At 44.6% G+C, this 20,765-nt stretch overlaps 1 protein-coding gene across 1 annotated transcript in view; it reads left to right on the top strand.

The window, feature by feature from the left end:
• Window positions 1-20,765, top strand: part of DOT1L (DOT1 like histone lysine methyltransferase) — a 590,530-nt gene that overhangs the window by 507,097 nt on the left and 62,668 nt on the right. The window contains 1 exon segment of the mRNA XM_029610991.1: window positions 18,459-18,605. Within this exon segment, the coding sequence (XP_029466851.1) occupies window positions 18,459-18,605 (147 nt within the window).

The raw sequence follows: 20,765 nt of genomic DNA, 5'->3' as shown, positions 1-20,765 counted from the left end.
TTGAGTAATCAATGTGCAGAAGAGTCACTTGGAACCCTCTCAGAAGTTGATTTATCTCGGAGCACAATTCGATACCTTGCTGGGCAAAATGTTTCTAGTGGCGGACCGAATAGGGAAGTTGCAGGAACAAATACATTCCTTTCTTCGAAGGTACAATCCCACAGTGTGGCATTATCTTCAGGTCCTGGGCTCAATGGCTTCAACCTTGGACTTGGTTCCTTGGGTGTTCGCTCAGTTAAGACCTTTACAGCGTGCGCTTTTGTCTCGCTGGAGCCTGGTGTCTGAGCAATTCCATCTTACCAATGCCTCTACTTCCGGAATCCAGAGCCAGTCTGTCATGGTGGCTGTCACTGGACAATCTGGAACGGGGGGTGGATTTGGACACTCTGAATTGGCTGATAATCTCCACCGATGCCAGCCTCTCAGGTTGGGGGGCGGTGTGTGCAAACAGGTCTGCCCAAGGGCTCTGGTCGGCGATGGAAAGATCCTGGTCCATAAACCGGCTCGAGACCAGGCTGTACGTCTGGCCCTGCGGGCATTTCTTCCCTAGATCCGGTGGTGTACATCAACCGGCAAGATGGGACTCGGAAGTCTCGCAGTAGCACTGGAGGCACGTCTTCTGTTCACCTGGGCGGAGCGCCATCTCGAGGGCATTGCCGCATCCCATGTCACGGGAGTAGAGAATGTGCAAGCCGATTATCTCAGCCATCAGGAATTAGACCCAGGGGAATGGGAACTATCTCTCGAGGCATGGAATCTCATTTGCGCCAGATGGGGAATTCCTCAGCTGGATCTGATGGCAACGCAGGTGAACGCAAAAACAGTTCGTTTTTTCAGCCGTCGCCGAGAACAGGGCTCGGTGGGCATAGACGCTCTCGTGTGTCCTTGGCCCATGGGAATTCTGCTGTATGCCTTTCCGCCCTGGCCCCTTATAGGTCTGCTTCTCCGCATAGAGCGGCACCCAGGAAGGGTGATTCTGGTGGCGCCAGAGTGGTCATGTCGTCCGTGGTTCGCGGATCTGGTACGCTTGGCTCTAGAGGGTCCTCTTCAGCTGGTTCATTTAACGCATCTGCTCCATCAGGGGCCCATATTTTCGGATCGGGAGGATCACTTCTCTCTCACGGCTTGGCTTTTGAGAGGCGATGTTTATGCTTGAGCGAGATGTCCAGCCACCTCTATGGCCTATGTGAGAGTTTGGAAGCTTTTTGAGACGTGGTGTCATCAGTGTTCCTGCGACCCTTTAGCGGTTCATGTTCCTCGGGTGCTTGACTTTCTGCAGCAGGGCCTTGCTAAGGGCTTGGCATTCAGTTCCCTTCGTGTACAAGTTGCAGCTCTAGGTGCCTTGTGGGAAAACTTTGACAGCTGTTCGCAGGCAGCGCATCCGGATATTGCTCGGTTTCTTAAGGGGGTTGAACATTTGCGCCCTCCCATCCGTTCAGTGTGTCTGGATTGGAGTTTGAATTTAGTCCTGCGAGTTCTATGTGGCGCTCCTTTTGAGCCTCTTCGTGAAGTTTCCCTGAAAGATCTGACTTTGAAAACGGTGTTTTTGGTGGCCATTTGCTTGGCCCATTGGTTCTCAGATTTGCAGGCGCTGTCTTGTCGGGATCCTTTTCTTCGGATTTACGACGGTCGGGTATCATTATGTACAGTTCCGTCCTTTGTCCCTAAGGTGGTTTAAGCCTTTCACGTCAATCAAACTGTGGAGCTTCCAGGGTTCCCTAACTGGTCCCGGAAGTCTTCTCCGAACAGAGACCTTCATCTTTTGGATGTGCGGCGCGCCTTATTGCATTATCTGGAGGTTACCAATGACTTCAGACGTTCTGATCATTTGTTCGTTCTCTTTGGTGGCCCAAAGAAGGGGGACAAAGCGTCAGAGGCGACCATATCTCGGTGGATTAAGGAAGCCATTTGCGCGGCATATATAGCCCGAGAGCGTCAGGTGCCTTTGGGTCTCAGAGCTCATTCCACTAGGGCTCAGGCTACCTCCTGGGCAGAGTGTCAGTTACTGTTGCCTCAGGAGATCTATAGGGCGGTGGTGTGGTAGTCTATTCACACTTTTACGAAACATTATCGATTGGACATTAAGGCTTCTGATGAACCGTCCTTCGGGGAGAGTGTGCTTCGTGTGGGTCTTTTGGGTTCCCACCCAGTGTAGGGTGGCTTGGGTACATCCCACTTTTCTGGACGGATCTGGGTATGTTCAGGAAATGAAAATTGGTTCTTACCTGCTAATTTTCGTTCCTGTAATACCACAGATCAGTCCAGAGGCCCACCCCTTTCTTCAGTTACCGAAAGACTGTCTTGGTCAGAACCTGCTTAAGTTTTTTTTTTATTGTTGAAACTCCTTTTTTGCAGACATGACTCATGGAGCAGTTTTTAGCAGTTGTTTGGTCTGGTTTTTGCCAGCGATGAAGTGGTAGTCCAGAAATTTGGTTGGGTGCTACCCGTCATTATTTAGTTCTATTAGCATGGGCTTGGATACAGGTCAATACTGAATGACTGCAGGTGGCACTCTCGTTATGTAGCAGTGCCCAAAGTTCTAATTGTTCTCTGACTCCATCTGCTGGTAGGGATTACACAGTCCACTTTTCTGGACTGATCTGTGGTATTACAGGAATGAAAATTTGCAGGTAAGAACCAGTTTTCATATGGGGTCTTCAGGGGAAGGGTAGAAAGATGTCTGCTCCTATCAGTTAATTAGTTTAATTATTTTACTATGCCACTTTTCCAGTAAAAATCAAAGCTGTTTACACTCAAATTATAAATTCATAAAATTACAATAATTACAAAAATGAAAACAGTAAAATTAAACATAAGACTAATAATAATCTCAGAGGACAAGCAGGATGGCGGTCCTCACATATGGGTGACATCATCCGATGGAGTCTGGCACAAAAAAAACTATATCAAAGTTTCTAGAATTTTAACTGAGCCTCACCAAGTATGTCCACATATACCACGCATCTATGCGGGATCCCTTCAGTCTTTCTTTTTCCAGAGAGCCCATAAGTCACGGTTCGAACATTTCTTTTCTGAAGTTTTTTGTATTATTTTTTGTGCTTTTCCTTCAGTTTTTGACTGCCATCATGGGGTCCTGTGGTCTCTTCCATTGAAGTTCCGTAGATAAGATTTTTTGGCAGTTTGCTAAGTTTCTCTTCTCTGTCATTCCCCGGGTCAGTGGGGCCATCTGTGCTCACCAGTCATTGACCTTCTGCCACCATCGAGTTTAATGTTGCATCCCTTTTGTTTCACTCCATGTCTAGCAGATTCCAGCCATGTCATTATTCAGCAGGACCATCTCTGTCATGGACCCCTTTGGTAGATGTGTCCAGTGCTTGGGGGCATTGCATGATATCTGTGGATGCCGCAAGTTGAAGAAATGACCCCAAAAGAACAATTATTCCAGTTGTATCTTATGGAACATCTATTCAGGCACCGGAAGGCTGATCCATCGGCATCAGAGGCCTAAGAACCCTGATGGTAGGACAGGCCATCGACATCAAATGCTGGTAGGGAACACAGAGAAAGGCTCCTCCCATTTAAAGAAGGTCTTAGCTGCCATCTCTTCGACCTTGGCATCAAGAAAGACCCATGTCAAGCATCGTGGGAAGCCGAAGAAAAACTGGCATCGGTCCCCACCAATGCATAGTACTGGGAGTAAGGACAGTCCGGTGCCTGCTAAGAATCCCCCCTAAGCAGTCCTCTGGCGAGGAGAGCTTGTCCTCTAAACATGCCAGAGACCCTTGATAGTCTCCACCGGTCCTGGCATCTGCTACCAGTCCACCTTTTGGTTTCAAGGAGGATATGGTCACGCCTCCCAGTCGGTGTCTGCATTAGCAATTTTCGAGGAGGAACTGGAGAAATGGATCCAGCAAGCTGTGGAAAAGGTGCTGCAAGGTCTTGGTGCCAAGGCATCAAAGGCACTGAGACAGGCACAGATATTTCATGAACTGCTGCTAGATTCTCTTCAAGTACTTAATGATGCTGCATCGATGCTGAGGCCAGCACCAATGCCCGTCCTATCACTGATGCCCAGAGGGGCACTGGGGTTGGAATTTGCAGGTCTGTTGCTAATTTCTGGCTCCTCAATGGAGGAAGCTTCCCCCAGGAATTGAGGTTCCTTGGATCCCGGCCCCACAGTCAGTTCACTGGTCCATGACCCACTATAGGACAGAACACAGAGAGAGCCCGCCCTTGCTGAGTTTAGTGAGTCGGGTTCTTGGTATTCGTGGAGGTTCCATTACGACTTTCCAGACATCTCTAAAGAGAAGTAGTCCATGAGTCTTTTGACAACTCTCTTCCATCAGAAAGAAGGAAGTCTCTTTTGCACCTCTTTCGCAAGCTTTATAAGAGAATCGACTAACACCATTCCATTTACATTGCAGATAGAGGAAGAGTCCAGGAACAAGATGCTGGACATCCTCAAAAAATCATGGCAGTTCCAGTTCACAAGATCCTTCAGGTGGTGCTGATGAGAATGTGGGTGCACCACTCACATTGGTTCCTATCAGTAAAAAGGTGGACACAGTTTATCCTGTCCAGAAGGCTCCCAGATTCAACAAATGTCAATGGCAACACTAATCTGTGGTCATCTAATTCTCTCTTAAAAAGGCCAAGAAGTCTAGAACCCACTCATCATTGCCCCGGAGAGGGATTCTTGGGCAATGGATTCTATTGGGAGAGAGGAATTTCACAGCACTATGCTAACTTCTTGCATAGTGGCCTACAGCTTTTTAGAGGTTGACCGAGCAGCTTCCTCAAAAGCAGCAAGATGCCCTTCAGTCACTGATGGATAAGAGGTTGGTATATGGAAAATATGGGATCCATTTAACTTACAATGTTTTTGAAGCAACATCGAGAGTCTCTGCAATGGGGATAGAGGCTCTCACTCTTCTGGCTGTGGGCCTTAGATCTTCAAATGGAAATGCAAGAAAGACTCATTGACATGCCATGCACTGGAGAGAATCTCTTTGGAGATAGGGTCAAAGATGCAGTGGCACAGATCTGAGATCATTATTTGATGATCCAGCAGTTCTTCATGGCTACTCCATCCCAGCCTCCTCTTCCAGGAGGTACCCAAGGTCAGGATAGAGAAGATCCTTCTTCCACCCAAGGAGGCAATTCCCTCTACCCCCTTGGTTCCAATCACAGCAGGCCCCTCCCACCCATCTGAGGCAGCAGAGGGCACCTAAGCCCTAGATAACATCCCAGACAATATTTGGGATGGAGTTTTGACTGGACAGCAGAAGGCATAGCCAAGATCCCAGTACCCATGCCAGAGGACCTTCCAGTCAGAGGCAAGCTGCAGTTTTACATAATTTTTTTATGAGTTTGACAGTTGCTTGGTTTTTGATTGTAAATATTGCTATCCATTTCATAAGGATTGGGTGTAACTGCACAGACTACCCTTAAGAGAGATCGAGGGTGACCTGCATGGCACAGTATTTATTGCCATAGAAAGCTTTGCTGGGCAGACTGGAAGGACCATTTAGTCCTTTTCTGCCATCATTCTGTTACTATGTTATGTAAGCCAATGGCTCCATAAAACCTCGGATATGTGGGTCCTCAGCATCATCAAAAGAGGGTACAAATTGAACCTATTGGCTCTCCTGCCAAATTGGCCCCCATGCCCATTTTGGGGTCAGTTGTATCAGGAAGTGCTTAAAATGGAGCTGCTCTCCTTCTTGATCCTCAGAGCGGTTGAGCCTGTCCCACCAAGACAGAGGGCGGAGGTTTTACTCCAAGTACTTCCTGGTTACAAAGAAAGCAGGGGGATTCCATTCCTTGATAGGCCTAATGACCTTGAACAAATTCATAAAAAGAGAAAAGTTCAAGATGGTTTCCTGTGCACTTTAATCCCCTTCCTTCAAAAAGTAAATTAACTCTGCTCTTTCGATCTAAAGGATGCTTAAACTCACATAGATATCTTTTCAGGTCACAGAAAATGACTTAGATTTGTAGTAGGAAACTGCCACATCCAGTATTTCATTCTGTCATTTGGGCTAGCATCTGCCCCATATATCTTTACAAAATGCCTATTCATAGTGATAGTGCACTTATGCAAACTGGGGGTGCATGTGTTTCCTTATCTGGATGATTGGCTGGTCAAGAACACATCTCAGGCAGGAGCTGAGGAATTGATGCATATAACCATTCAGGTTTTGGAGTTACTTGGGTTTGTCATCAACTACCCCATCTCACCTCAGCTTATCAATTCAGTTGGAGTTTATCGGAGCTCTATTAGATACGACTCTGGCAAAAGCATTCCTTTCACAACAAAGGACCGCCACTTTGGCCTTAGTGGAAGAAATCCAGATGAGTCAGCAGACGTCAGCATGGCACATGTTGAGGCTGTTGGGCCTCATGGCATCAATGGTGTATATAACTCCCTTGGCATGTCTAAATATAAGAAGCACACTAAAGACCTTGAGGTCTCAGTGGCTACAGACCAAATAGGATCTCCGGGACAGCATCCATTCACTCATCCACTCTGGGACTCCCTGTTCTTGTGGCCGACATTTCCAATATAGTCAAGGGTATCCCTTTCCAAATTCCTATGATCCAAATTGTCCTCACCAAGGATGCATCCAACTTTGGTTTGAGAGCTCATGTAAATAGCCTTTGCCTGCAGGACTGTTCGTCTGCCCAAGAAAAGCTGCATCAGATAAACTTTGTGGAGCTCCAGACAATTTGGTATACTCTGTGGGTTTTCAGAGATTGGTTGTCCGCTGTCCAAAGTTATTCTTGTCCAGATGGTCAATCAAGTGGCGATGTACTACATCAGCAAACAGAGGTGTGGGCTCATACCTTCTGTGTCATGAGACAGTCCAGCTGTGGAGCTAAGCCATTTCTCAAAGGATGGTTCTCAGAGCCACATACCTTGCCAAATTGGAAAACGTGATAGAGGACAGACTTTGAGTTGGTCGTTGTAACCTCATGAGGGGTCCCTGAACCAAGGGATAGGGAACTGGATCTTCCGCTGCTGGGAAACTCCAGTGGTGGATCGGTTGCATCTCCTTGTAACAGGAAGGTCCCACACTTCTGTTACAAGCAAAGGGCATGCGGCAAACCTAGCCTTGGATACTTCTGCCCTGCATTGGAGCAGAGGCCTTTTATATGCATATCCTCCAATTCTGTTTGGGGTGAAGGTCTTTAAAGCTCAAAAACGATAAAGGGACCATGATTCTCAGCCCGTTTTTGTCCAAGGCAAATCTGGTTCCCACTCCTATGGGAGATGTCCATTCAGAAACCAATCAGGCTTGGGGTTTCCCCAGATCTCATCTCTCAGGATCAAGGCGAGTTGCTCCTTCTCAACCTCAAGTTCCTATTGTTCACTGTATGGATGTTGAAAGGTTGATTCTGCAATGTCTTGAACTCTCGGAGGATGTGTCTCGTATGCTTTTGTTTAAAAGAAAAGTGGAGGAAATTTGCTGTGTGGTGTAAGCACCAAGCCCTAGATTTTCTCCTGCGCCACACAAAAAATAATTGAATTTCTTTTATGTTTATCTTCGCTGGTCTCAAGATCAACTCTGTAAGGGTCTGCTTAATTCAGTTGGTGCATGCTATCATTATGTAGAAGGTAAACTCATCTCTGTAAGTCTTTGGTTGTATGATTCATACAGAGTCTGCTTCATTTGAAGCCTCCCATCAGACCTCCTGCTGTCTCCTGGGACATCAACATGGGTTTATCCCAACTGATGAAAGCTAGAGTTTAGCCACTGCACTCCTGTGATCAGAAGTGCCTGACCTGGAAGGTCATATTTTTGGTGGCAGTCACATCAGCATTTAGGGTCAGTGAGCTCCATGCTCTAGTGATTTATCCACCTTATATCAAGTTTTTCCAAGATAGGATGGTCTTGCACACCTATTCAAAGCTCTTGCCTAAAAGAGTGTCCAAATGCCATCTTAACCAGTCAATTAAAAACATAAGACTTGCCATATTGGGTCAGATCAAAGGTCCATCAAGCCTGGTATCCTATTTCCAATAGTGGACAAGCCAGGATCCCAAGGGGTTGATATATTCCAAGCTGCTTATTCCAAGAATAAACAGTGGATTTCTGCAACTCTACCTTAATGGTTAATGGACTTTTCCTCTAGGAACTTGTCCAAACCTTTTTTAATCGCAACTACACTAATAGCTTTCATCACATTCTCTGGCAACGAATTCCAGTTTAATTATGCGATGAGTAAAAAAATATTTTCTCTTATTAGTTTTAAATGTATTACTTAGTAATTTCATTGTGTGTCCCCTAGTGTTTGTACTTTTCAAAAGAGTAAACAACTGATACTCGTTCCATTCCGCTCATTATTTTATAGACCTCTATCATATCTCCCCTCAGCTGTCTCTTCTTCAAGTTGAAGAGTTCTAACCTCTTTAGCCTTTCTTCATAGGGGAATTGTTCCATCTACTTTATCATTTGGTTGCCCTTCTCTATATCCTTTTCTAATTCTGCTATATCTTTTTTGAGATGTGCTAACCAGAACTGTACACAATACTCAAGATGAAGTCACACCATGGAGCAAATTAGAGGCATTATTATATTCTTTGTTTTATTCTCCATTCCTTTCCTAATAATCCCTAGCATTCTACTTGCTTTCATGGCTGCTGCTGCTCACTGAGCAGAAGATTTCAACATATTTTCAACAATGACACCAAGATTCTTTTCCTGAGTGGTAACTTCTAATGTGGAACCTTGCATTATGTAGTTATAATTTGGGTAACTCTTCCCTATGTGCATTTGGCATTTGCATGTCTAGTCTCCAGGTTTTGCAATGTCTTCTTGCAATTTCTCACAATTCTCTTGCAATTTAACAACTTTGAATAAATTTGGGTCATTGCCAAACTTGATCACCTCACTTGTTCTTATTTCCAGGTCGTTTATAAATATATTAAAAATCAGTGGTCCCAGAACAGATCCCTGAGGCACTCCACGATTCCTCTTTTTCAATTGGGAAAATGTACCTTTTGGTCCTGCTGTCTGTTTTCTGTCTTTTAACCAGTTGTCAATCCAGTAGGACACTGCTCCCATCCCATGACTTTTTTTAATTTCTTAAGACTCTCTTGAGGAACTTTGTCAAATAAATGGACTCTGAGACATTCAGGTTAAAGCACCGTCCTTAAGTTTTTAACTTGTACACTCTATGGTAAAATTTCTTTTACCGGCCTATCTTCTTTCCAGCTTGTTGCAAGCTTCCAAGTTCTCTCCCCCTGTTGATTGTAACTTTGACTTATTCCTACTTATTGTTATCTTTCGTTTACGTGAATTTGTTACTCTAGTTTTTCCCTTTGTTAAATTGTAAACCGATCCGATATGGTAATTTACTATGAAGGTCGGTATAAAAAACTGTTAAATAAAATAAATAAATAAATGCTTTCTGGAAATCCAGATACACTGTCAATTGGCTCACCTTTATCCACATGTTTATTTACGCCCTCAAAAAAATGTAGCATATTTGTGAGGCTATACTTTCCTTGACTAAATCCATTTTGGCTTTGTCCCATTAAACTGTGCTTATCTATATGTTCAGCAGTTTTGTCCTTTAGTTAGTTTCTACCATTTTGCCTCTCATAGACATCAGACTCACTGGTCTATAGCTTCTTGGATCACTTTGTGATCCTTTTTTAAAAATTGGCATTTCATTGGCAACCCTCCAGTCTTCAGATACCATAGATGATGTTACTGATAGTTTACAAATTTCCAGTAGCACAACTGCAATTTCATTTCTCAGTTCTTTCAGCACTCTGGGATGTATACCATCTGGTCCAGATGATTTGCTACTCTTTAGTTTGACAATTTGCTCTAGTGCATCTTCCAGATTCACTGAGATTTGTTTGTTCTCCTGAATCATCATCTTTGAATATAATTTCTGGCATGGATATATCTCTTAAATCTTCCTCAGTGAATATCGAAGCAAATAATTCATTTAGTCTCTCTGCTATGGTTTGTCATCCGTAAGTGCCTCTTTTACCCCATATTCATCTAATGGTCCAACTGACTCCATTGCAGGCTTTTTACCTCAATTATACCTGAAAAAGTTTTTATTATGAGTTTTTGCTTCCATAGCAAGCTGCTTTTCAAATTCTCTCTTGCCTTCCTTATCAATGCTTTGCATCTGACTTGCCAGTGCTTATGCTGTTTCCTGTATTCTTCATTTGAATTCCTTTTCCGTTTCTTGAAAGATGTTTTTAGATATAGTCTCTCTCACCTCACCCTTTAACCATGCCGGTAGTCGTTTATTCTTCCTTCCACATTTTCTAATGCATGGTATACATCTGATCTGGGCTTCCAAGATGGTAATTTTAAGCAGCATCCATGCTTGAGCTAAACTCTTAACCTTTGCAGTTGCTCCTTTCAGTTTTTTCCTAACCGTTTTCCTTATTTTATCAGTCATCTTTTTTAAAGTTAAATGCTGTCATAGTAGATTTCTTTTTTGAACTACCTCCAATTATTATGTAAAATTTGATGATAATGTGATCACTATTGCCAAGTGTCTCCAACACTTTTACCTCTCTTACCAAATCCTGCGTTCCTCTAAGGACTAAGTCTAAAATAGTTTCTCCTCTTGTTGGTTCTTGTACCAGCTGCTCCATGAAGCAATCATTTATTTCATCTAGGAACTTTACTTCTCTAGAATGTCCTGATGTAACATTCACCCAGTCAGTACTTGGGTAATTGTCCTTCCAACATTTTTTCCCAGGCTGCATGTCCATCATGGTGAACTAACCCTGCACGGTTTAGACTGCAAGAGAACCTAGGCCTTCTACCTGGAGCGGACTGAAGCCCATAGGAAGTCCTCCCAATTTTTTGTTTCTGTTGACGTAAACAATCTGGGGATCACTGTTGCCAAACAGGCATTCTAATTGGCAAGCAGATTGCATCTCCTTCTATTATGCCCAGGCAAAGTTGAATCTGGTGGACCATGACAATTTTCATTCTGTATGAGCCATGGCATTGTCTGTGACTCACCTGCGATCAGTCCCCACAGAGGAGATCGCCAAGGCTGCATCATGGAGTTCTCTGCACTCATTCACATCTCATTATTATTTGGATAGGAATAGCTGACACAACAGCAGCTTTGACCACGCTATCCTTTGGAATTTTTGAGGTGTAGAATCCAACTCTTTCCTGCCTAGGAATAATTGTTTTTGTTCCAGGCTGCCCCTGCATAAGTTATGAATAAAATATAAAAAAGGCTTGTTGCCAACAAAAACAACATTGTGCCCTTTGGTACTGATTTTGTTGCTCCTTTTTTTTCATTGGGCGCAGCCTGAAGGTGTGTGTGGACTGCTATCCTGCTTGTCCTTGGAGAAAACAGTTACTTACCTGTAGCAAGTGTTCTTTGAGGATAGCAGGATGTCAGTCCTTATGAAACCCACCCAACTCCCCATTGTTTCTCCATTTTTCATTCTTTTTTTGCTAACTACAAGACTGAAAGGACCCTGCATGGATGTGTAGCATAATAGCATGCAACTAGCATGCTCAGTGAGGTTCAGTCAGAGTTCTAGAAACTTTGACATAGTTTTTCCATGCAGGGCTCCATTGGATGATGTCACTCGTGTGAGGACTGACATTCTTCTGTTCTCAAAGAACAACTGTTACAGGTAAGCAACTCTGCTTTACCCATCAATTATTCCATCCTCCCGATCATATACAGTAGTACAAATTATCTTATCAAGCATACTTTTTTTTTAATAAGTCATTATGACACCGATATGAAAATTGCATATTCCATAAACAACTGATCACAGCAATATTCTCCGAGGACAAGCAGCATGGCAGTCCTCACACATGAGTGACATCATCGGATGGAACCCGGCATGGAAAACTCAAGTCAAAGTTTCTTGAAATTTGATGAGCCTCATTGAGCATGCTCAGGCATGTATTACACCATGTGTCCACGTGGGGTCCCCTTTAGTCTCTTCTTTTCCGCAGATCCTGTTGTCTTGCAGTCAGATGAGAGCCTCACTTTTGCCAAATTTTTAGCCTACTTTTCTAACTTATATTTTTTACGCATTTTCTTTTTTGCTGCCTCACGTGGTTGAGACAGGGTCCGCCTGGTTCTCCCATAAGTGTCCTAGATAGGTTTTTTGACATTTATCAATAAGTTTATTTTTGTTGTCAACACTCCTGGGGTGGTGTTGCACTCAGTGCCCACCTGCCATCAACAGCCACTGCCATAGATTTCGTTCTCACATCTCTTTTATTTCATAATGATATGTCCACTTCGGTTTTTAAGATGGAGGACACATCTATCATGGGGGTACGTGATAGATATGATCCTCGTATACCTGGGTCACTGCACACTGTCCGTTGTTGCAGCAGGCGCCAGGATGACCCCCCCAAGGGGACCTAAGATCTGGCACAATAAGTTGGCATGCCACTTTGGGCTAAAGAAGACCGATCCATTAGCATTGGCATCGAGGGACCACTGAGCTGCATCAGTGAACACCAAGCCATCCACATCAGCGAAGCCATCAGTTCCTTCGAGGTCTCCAGCTGAAAGGGACGCCGAAGACTGACCATTGTCTGATTCCTCTAGGTCAACGATATCTGGTTTGTCTTCCTTGGCACAGAGGAAGGACCAATCAGAGCATTGGAAGCTGAGAAAGCATCATCGGTCCCCATCAATGCACCAGCTTTGGCTGTGATGCCGCCAAAGCTATCCCCACAATGAGGAGAGCCAGTACTCCATTGATGCTGGGGGTGGTATGCCAGAGACTCCATCAGTCCCTGATCATCCTCCTTGGTTCCGAAGAGGATCTGGTTACATCTTCTGTGTCCACACCTGTTTTGGCATCAGCAGCGTTCGAGGAGGAATTGGAGAGGCATGTGCAGCTGGCCGTCGAGAAGGCAATGTGTGTGGCCTCTGTGTCACGTCACCAATACCGACACTGTCTCTCCTTGAGCTGCTACTGAATTCTCTACATGCGCTTATCAACGTGTTACCCAGCCAATGTCTGGTCCCAGGGCGGCATTGTTGCCCTGCGAGGCACCACCCCTCTCCCAATGCTGGCGAAGACACCAGGGCCCTGGTCCTCACATCCAGTTGCACTGGTGCCTACACCATTGAGCATTGGTTGAGCGCCTAGGGGGCCCGTCCCTGGCCAATGGCAGTGGAGACGAGGGCACCTATGATCCCTGGGGGATGACTCATCAATGGAGTCATCCATGCTTCAGATGGTCTCTGCTCAGATCCATCTCCTCCAGAGGAGTGAAGGAAGTCCCCACCAGAGGACCTCTCCTTCACAGGGTTTGTTCGGTTGATGACAGAGGCCATCCCCTTTCAGTTGATGACTGAAGAGTATACCAGGCATAAAATGCTGGATATCCTCCAGTTCGTGGAGCCTCCCAAGAAGATCATGATAGTCCCAGTGCACAAGATTCTTGTGGAGTTACTGTTGAGGATGTGGGAACACTCCCTCAAGTGCCTCCCATTAATAGGAAGGCGAATGCGATTTAACTCGTCCAGAAGGCTCTTTGTTTCGAAAAACATCAGCTATCCCATCAATCAGTGGTAGTTTAATCTGCTCTTAAGGAGGTCAAGTGCTCTAAGACACATTCATCAACACCCCTTGGGAAAGATCACAAAGCAATGGATGCTCTTCGGAGGAAGATGTTCCAGGGCGCTGTACTTATTGCCTGCATAACTGCCAGCTCTACAGGAGCCAGTATAGGCGGAACATCTAGAAACAGGTGCAGGATGTTGCCGAGCAACTGCCTCAGCAGCAACAAGACACCCTCCTGTCGCTAGTGCATAAGGGCCTGGAGTGCGGAAAATACGAGGTCCACTTGATCTATGATGTTTTCAAAATGGCATCCAGGATCTCTGCATTGGGAATCGGCGCCTGCAGGTTTGCATGGCTGCAGACCTCGGCACTCAGACCAGAGATGCAGGAGCAACTCAACTGGCGTGCCATGTATGGGAGAGAATCTTTTCGGAGGTAAGGTCAAGAAGATGGTGACCCATATCCGGAACCACCATGCAACCCTTCAGCAACTCTCCACTAGCATATGGACCTCCCTCCTCATCTTGGAGGTCATCGAGGTTGGGGTCTAGGAATCCCTTCTTCTGCCCGAAGAAGTACTTTCCTCCGACTCGTTCCTGTCAGTCTCCTCAGGGCTCTCATGGCCACTCCAGGCAACAAAGAGCCCCGAAACCCCAGCCAGTGCCTGGCAACTCCAAAGACGGGGTTTTGACTGGCTCATAGGGAACATAGCACAGTCGCCCTTTCCCCAGGGCAGTGGATCTGCCAGTCAGGGGAAGGCTGCAATTCTTTACAAACTAGCGGCCTAGTTTAACCTCAGACCAGTGGGTTCTTTCCATCATTCATCAAGGGTATCGATTGAACTTATTGGATGCCCTGCCAGATTATTCCTGAGCCGTTTTAGGGCCTGGTAGCACATCTGGAGGTGCTAGTAGCAGAGCTCTCTTGCCTCTTAATTGCCAGAGCAGTTGAACCTGTTCCACTAGGGCAGAGATGATAGGGATTTTATTCCCAGTAGTTCCTGATACCAAAGAAAACAAAGGGACTCCTTTACATCTTAGACCTAACAGCCTTGAACAAACTTATCAAAAAAGAAACGTTAAAGATGGTTTCCTTGGGCACCCTGATCCCTTTCTTGCAAAAAGGGGACTGGCTATGCTCCCTGAATCTGAAAGATGATTACACCCATATCTGGATCCTTCCAACTCACCAGAAGTATCTCAGATTCGTGGTAGGAAAACAGCATTTCCAGTATTGTGTGCTGCCATTTTGGGCTCGCATCAGCCCCACATGTCTTTACAAAATGCATGGCTATGGTGGCGGTGCACCTCCACAGACTAGAAATTCTTGTTTTCTTGTATCTGGACGATTGGCTGGCCAAGAGCAGCTCTTGGGCGGGGGCCAACGAGTCCATATGCTCGACCATCTTTGTGCTGGAGACACTAGGGCTCATTATCAACTACCCCAAGTCCCCCATCTCAGCTCATCACCTCAATTGGACTTTAGTGGAGCCCTACCAGATACGGTTCAGGCCAAGGCCTTCCTGCTTTGACAAAAGTCCATCAACTTGATGACCATCGCAGCGGGAGTTCAACAGAGCCAGCAGGTGTCAGCATAGCATGTTGAAGCAGTTGGGTTGTATGGCTGTGACAGTTTCACACCCTTGGCACGTTTACACATGTGAAAGGCCCAATGGACCCTGAAGTTGCAGTGGTGGCAGGCCATGCGGAACCTCAGGATCACATCCAAGTTACTTTGTCTCTCTGGGACTCTTTGTTTTATTGATAAGTAATTTCAGTTCTGGAATGGGGGAATCTCTTTCCAAAGGCCTCCTACCCAAATTATCCTTACCATGGATGCATCAACCCTGGGTTATGGAGCTCATGTAGATGAGCTCAGCACTCAGGGTCTATGGTACACCCAGGAATGTCTTTTATCAAATCAATTCCCTGGAGCTCCAGGCAATCTGATATTCACTGTGGCTGTTCAGAGATTGGCTGTCCCAACAAAATTGTCCTGATCCAAACAGACCACCAAGTTGCATTGTGATATGTCAACAAGCATAGAGGTCTTGTGCCAGAAAGCGGTCCAGATCTGGTCGTGGGCCCTTTCTCACTGGATGGTCCTCTGGTCTATGTATCTGGCTGGAATGGAGAACGTAATAGCAGACAGACTGTTTCGTGCTTTCAGATCCCACGAATGGTCTCTGGATTAAAGTGTCGTGAATCAGATCTTCCGCCTCAGGGGAAGCCCGGATGTGGAACTCTTTGCAGAGCCTTGGAACAGAAAGGTTCCTCAGTTCTGCTCCCTGTACATAACATTCAGCAAATCAGCCTCAGATGCTTTCACCCAACATTGGGGTGAGGGTCTCCTGTAAGTGAATCCTCCAGCTCCACAGGTAGCAAAGACTCTCTTGAAGCTTCATGAAAACAAAAGAACTATGATTCTCATATCCCCTCATTGGCTGAGACAGGTCTGGTCTCCACTCCTCAGGGAGATGTCCATCTGGAAACCGATCAGGCTAGGGTTTTCCCCAGATCTCATCATACAGGATCGAGGCAAGTTGCAACATCCCAACCTCCAGGGCCTGTCGCTTACAGCCTGAATGTTGAGAGGTTAATATTGCAATCACTTGATTTCTCGAAAGATGTGACTCAGGGCCTGGTGGCTTCCAGAAAGGCTTCCACTAGCAAGTTCTATGGACTAAAGAGGAGGTTTTCCACATGGTGTGAACAGAAGGCCCTAGATCCATTTTCCTGCTTCCCTCATTAGCTTGCCTACTTTCTACACCTATTGGAAGCTGGCTTGAAGACCATCTTCGTAGAGTTCATCTAATTGCAATTGGTGCCTTCCACCGAGGTGTAGATAATATGCCCCTCTCTGTATAGCCTATAGTTGTATGTTTCTTGCAGGGCCTGCTTCATTTGAAGCCTATGTAAGGCCTCTCACTGAGTCTTGGGACCTTAACGTGCTGTTAGCTGAGCTGATGAAAGCTGTCTTTGAGCCATTGTGCTCCAGTGACCTGACCTGGAAGGTCATATTTTTGGTGGCGGTCATTCAGCTCGCAGGGTCAGCAAGCTCCAGGCTTTATTGGCTTATCCACCTTGTACTAAGTTTTTTTCATGACAAGATTGTCCTACGAATGCACCCTAAGTTCCTGCCTAAGGTGGTGTCTGAGTTCCATCTTAACCAGTCCATTGTCCTGCCAACATTCTTTCCCAGGCCCATTTGCACCAAGGTGAACAAGCCCTGCACAGTTTGAACTGCAAAAGAACCTTAGCCTTCTATCTAGAGTGGGACAGAAGCCCATAGACAGTCCAACTTTTTGTTTCTTTTGATAGGAATAAGCTGTGCATTGCTGTTGCCTGACACTTTTTCTAATTGGCTAGCAGACTGCATCTCCTTATGTTATGCCCAGGCAGGATTGCATCTTGGAGGCCATGTCAAGACTTAATCTTGACATGGCCTCCAAGATGGCAAGTGGGCAGCATAAGTGGCCCACTTGCAAGCAGTTCCCATTGAGGAGATCTGCAGAGCTCCATGCATTCACACCCTGTTATTTGTAAACCGGCATGATGCGACTCCCATCGCGAATGCCGGTATATAAGAAAATCAAATAAATAAATAAATAAAATAAATTCATATCGCATTATTGTTTGGATAGGGATGGTCGACATGACAGCAGGTTTGGCTAATCTGTCCTTCGAAACTTGTTTGAGGTGTACGGCCCAACTCTGTTCCCACCTAGGGCCCGTTGTTTTTGTTCAGTGCTGCCCTTCTCCGGTTGTTCTTGTACCTGTTAGCACTGGGTTGGTGTTTTGTTGGTCCCCTTTTGTATTGGGTGCACCTGCAGTTAGGTATTCACCCATTTATGACGTTTGCCATCCTGCTTGTGCTCGGAGAAAGCAGAGTTTCTTACTTGTAACAGGTGTTCTCCGAGGACACTAGGATGTCAGTCCTTACGAAACCTGCCTGCCACTCTATGGGGTTTTCACTACATGGGTTTCTTCTCCTTTATTATTTTCTTCTCTTGAATTCTATGTTATAAGTCTGAAGGGGACTCCGCATGGTCACGTGGTATAATGCATAACTGAGCATGCCCAGTGAGGCTCAGTCAAAGCTCTAAAAACTGACATGTTTTCTGTGTCGGGCTCCATCCGATAAGGTCACCTATGTGTGAGGACTGATGTCCTGTTGTTCTCAGAGGACACCTGTTACAGGTAAGCAACTTTGCTAATATCCTATCTACTTATCCTACTGCCCCATTTCTTCTTCCTTCCTCCCTCCCTCGACAACAGTTAAATGAGCTACTCAAGTATTTCTGTTGATTGTAACCCTATTTAAATAACCAACTTTAAATTACTTTTCTAATATTTAAATAGATTCCATATACATTTCTGCAATAAGAACATTCCAAAGCAGCGGTCTTGGTAACTAAAAATGGAGCGCTGTGTACTTTCTAATCTAATTTCGATTATGGAAGGCTTACTCAGGATATCATGATTGAGATATGCAGTACTAATAGGTCAGCCAGATATTTTGGGTGCCCGCTATAAAACGCTTTAAACACTAAGCATAGCATGTGAAATCTGATCCTGTATTAATCACTTCCCTTTATTGCCTTAAATTAGGAATGTTCCTTACAGTAATTAGTTCTTACCCACACACTTCTAGCAAAAAAAGCCTTATATTAAAAAAAAAAAAAACCAACAATCAAAAAAACTATTGCATGCTCTAACTGAAAGACTGCACTTAGTTTGAGTCCAATATAAATGATTCAGTAGGTCATTAATTTTGAAGACTTTTCCGTATTAAAAAATCTGCATTCAGTTGAAAACTAACAGGAAACCCCAGAATCACTAACAAAAAGATTTTTTTAAAAAAGACTTTGACATGAAAAGCCTCCCTAAGTAACACTATCAATAGTGAGGCTTAAAGGTGGATTTTGATCCGGTTGGTTTCTATGTTATAGGTTTTGCGTGAAAGAACCTCTCCAAGTAATCCAGAAACGATCACCAGCCTGCCTATTAGTATTCCCCTCAGCACTGTGCAGCCTAACAAGCTCCCTGTTAGTATCCCGTTGGCCAGTGTGGTCCTACCTAGCCGTGTTGAAAAGGTGGTAAGTAAGAAGTCATCAACATCTTTCTTCCCTATCTTAAAAGAATTTCTAGGGGTGAAATCAGATCTTGGTTAAATTATTTAGATGTGGGCATCAGACTGATGGCATTTTCCAATCTGAAACTCGTCTATGAAAATGCATGGGCCTTCTTATGCAGTCAGTTTACTTTTTATGCTCCTCCTTGGAGTTTAAGATCTTCTGGTAAGCAGTTACTTGCTTCCTATGAAAGATGCCCATCTGGGTGAGAAGAGATGCTATTTCTTCTCTATAGCGGGTGCCACTCTTTGGAATGATCTACCAGAATCTATTTGAATACTGGACATCCTTGTGGTTTTTCAAAAGCAGTTAATAGCTCTATGGGACATTTGACTCTAATCTGAGTTAAAATAGTTGAGTGAACTTTGTGATTTCTGGATATGTATTGTATTAAGTTTGATTTGTTTTTGTTTATATGAGTATTGTTTTATGAATTGCTTTGTATATTTTTATTGTTCTCTGAGGGAAAGCAGGATGACAGTCCTCACATATGGGTGATATCATCTAATAGAGTCCGGCATGGAAAACTTATGACAAAGTTTCTAGAACTTTGAGCCTCACTGAGCATACCTATGTCATTCATTATACCACACATCCCTTCAGTCTTTTTTTTCTATGGAGCCCAGTGGTTGCAGTAGGAGTCTCTCTCTCTCTCAGGGTTTTTACATTTTTAGCATCTTTTCTCTCATATTCGTATGTTCGCCATCATCTGGGGTTCTGCAGTCTTCCCTAATAGTGTCGCTAGGTAGGTTTTTCAACATCTTTCCTAAAGTTTTCTTTCGCTGATGTTTATTTTTATTTCAAATATTTTATATACCGTTTTTTATTCTAAATGTAATCAAAACGGTTTACAATATAACATACATAAAATCACAAAATAAAATAATGGAAAGTAAAAAACTTAAAAAAACCCCACCAAAAAACAGTATATAAGATGAACAGATTGAAAGCTCTTAGAGGAGGGATAGAATGAGAACAGTAGAGCTTGACACAGTTCAAGAAGGCAATATAAGAGAGGCATGATTATACGGCCTTGTTGATGTTAAAAGTGCATTTAAAGAGAGAGGTTTTTAAACTTTTTAAATTCTGTCCTGCTATTTAGGTGCCTAATATCTGGGATAGAATTCCAGAGTTGTGGGCCAGCTACTGAAAATGCACGGCGTCTCGTTATGTCTAGTCGGGAGGTGTTGCCATAAGTGCCCACTGGCCATTGGCGACTGCTGCCATCGCGTTTGATATTGTGTTGTTTTTCTTTCATGGTGCAATGTCTTCAGGGTTCTAGCAGTGCCCTCGATGCAAGAGGGCTGTTTATCATGGATTCCCATAGTAGATAGGGAGATATGATACAGACCTTCAGATACCTGAAAGGTTTTAATGATGCACATTTGACAAACCTTCTCCGTTGGAAAGAAATCAGTACAACTAGGGGTCATGAAATGAATCTCCAGGGAGGACGGCTCAGAACCAACGTCAGGAAATATTTCTTCACGGAGAGGGTGGAGGGGATGCCTGGAATGCCCTTCTGGAGGAGGTGGTGAATCCAGAAACGGTGAAGGATGTCAAAGGGGCATGGGATAAACACTGTGGATCCTTAAAGGCTAGAGTATGGAAATGAGGAAAAGAGTGCATGGAAGTAACTTGCTGGTATGGTGGTTCCTACCCTTAACCAACAAGCCTTTAGACTGTTGATGCAACTCATTATTGCTCTCTGCTTTAATGGCAGGGGGAAAAGAGGAAAAGGAGAATTAGTTTCGGAGAACAACCAATAAGGACATGAATTTTATGGTCTGGGAAAACAAGCATGGGGGTAACTTGCTGATGCAGTTGTTACTACCCTTAACCAATAAGCCTTAAACTTGTGATATAAATCCAACATTGCTCTCTGCTACCCCAAATCAAATAAGCCTGATACTTCACTTTCAATGCATATACAGCATAGTTCTCTGATTCAACGGCAGGGGAGAAGAAAAACTGATACTTCACACATCCAGCAGAGCTCTCTGCTTCAACGGCAGGGGAGAAGAAAAGAGGGTTCGCACTCACAAAGCGAGGAGTAGCTGGCTTGTTACGGCGGTTACTACCCCAAACCAAATGTGCCTGATACTTCACTTTCGATGCACATCC

The sequence above is a fragment of the Rhinatrema bivittatum genome, chromosome 8 (genome assembly GCF_901001135.1).
Source record: "Rhinatrema bivittatum chromosome 8, aRhiBiv1.1, whole genome shotgun sequence".
Taxonomy (NCBI): domain Eukaryota; kingdom Metazoa; phylum Chordata; class Amphibia; order Gymnophiona; family Rhinatrematidae; genus Rhinatrema; species Rhinatrema bivittatum.
The sequence above is the reverse complement of the archived record's forward strand: the minus strand, read 5'-3'. Positions and strand labels throughout refer to the sequence as shown.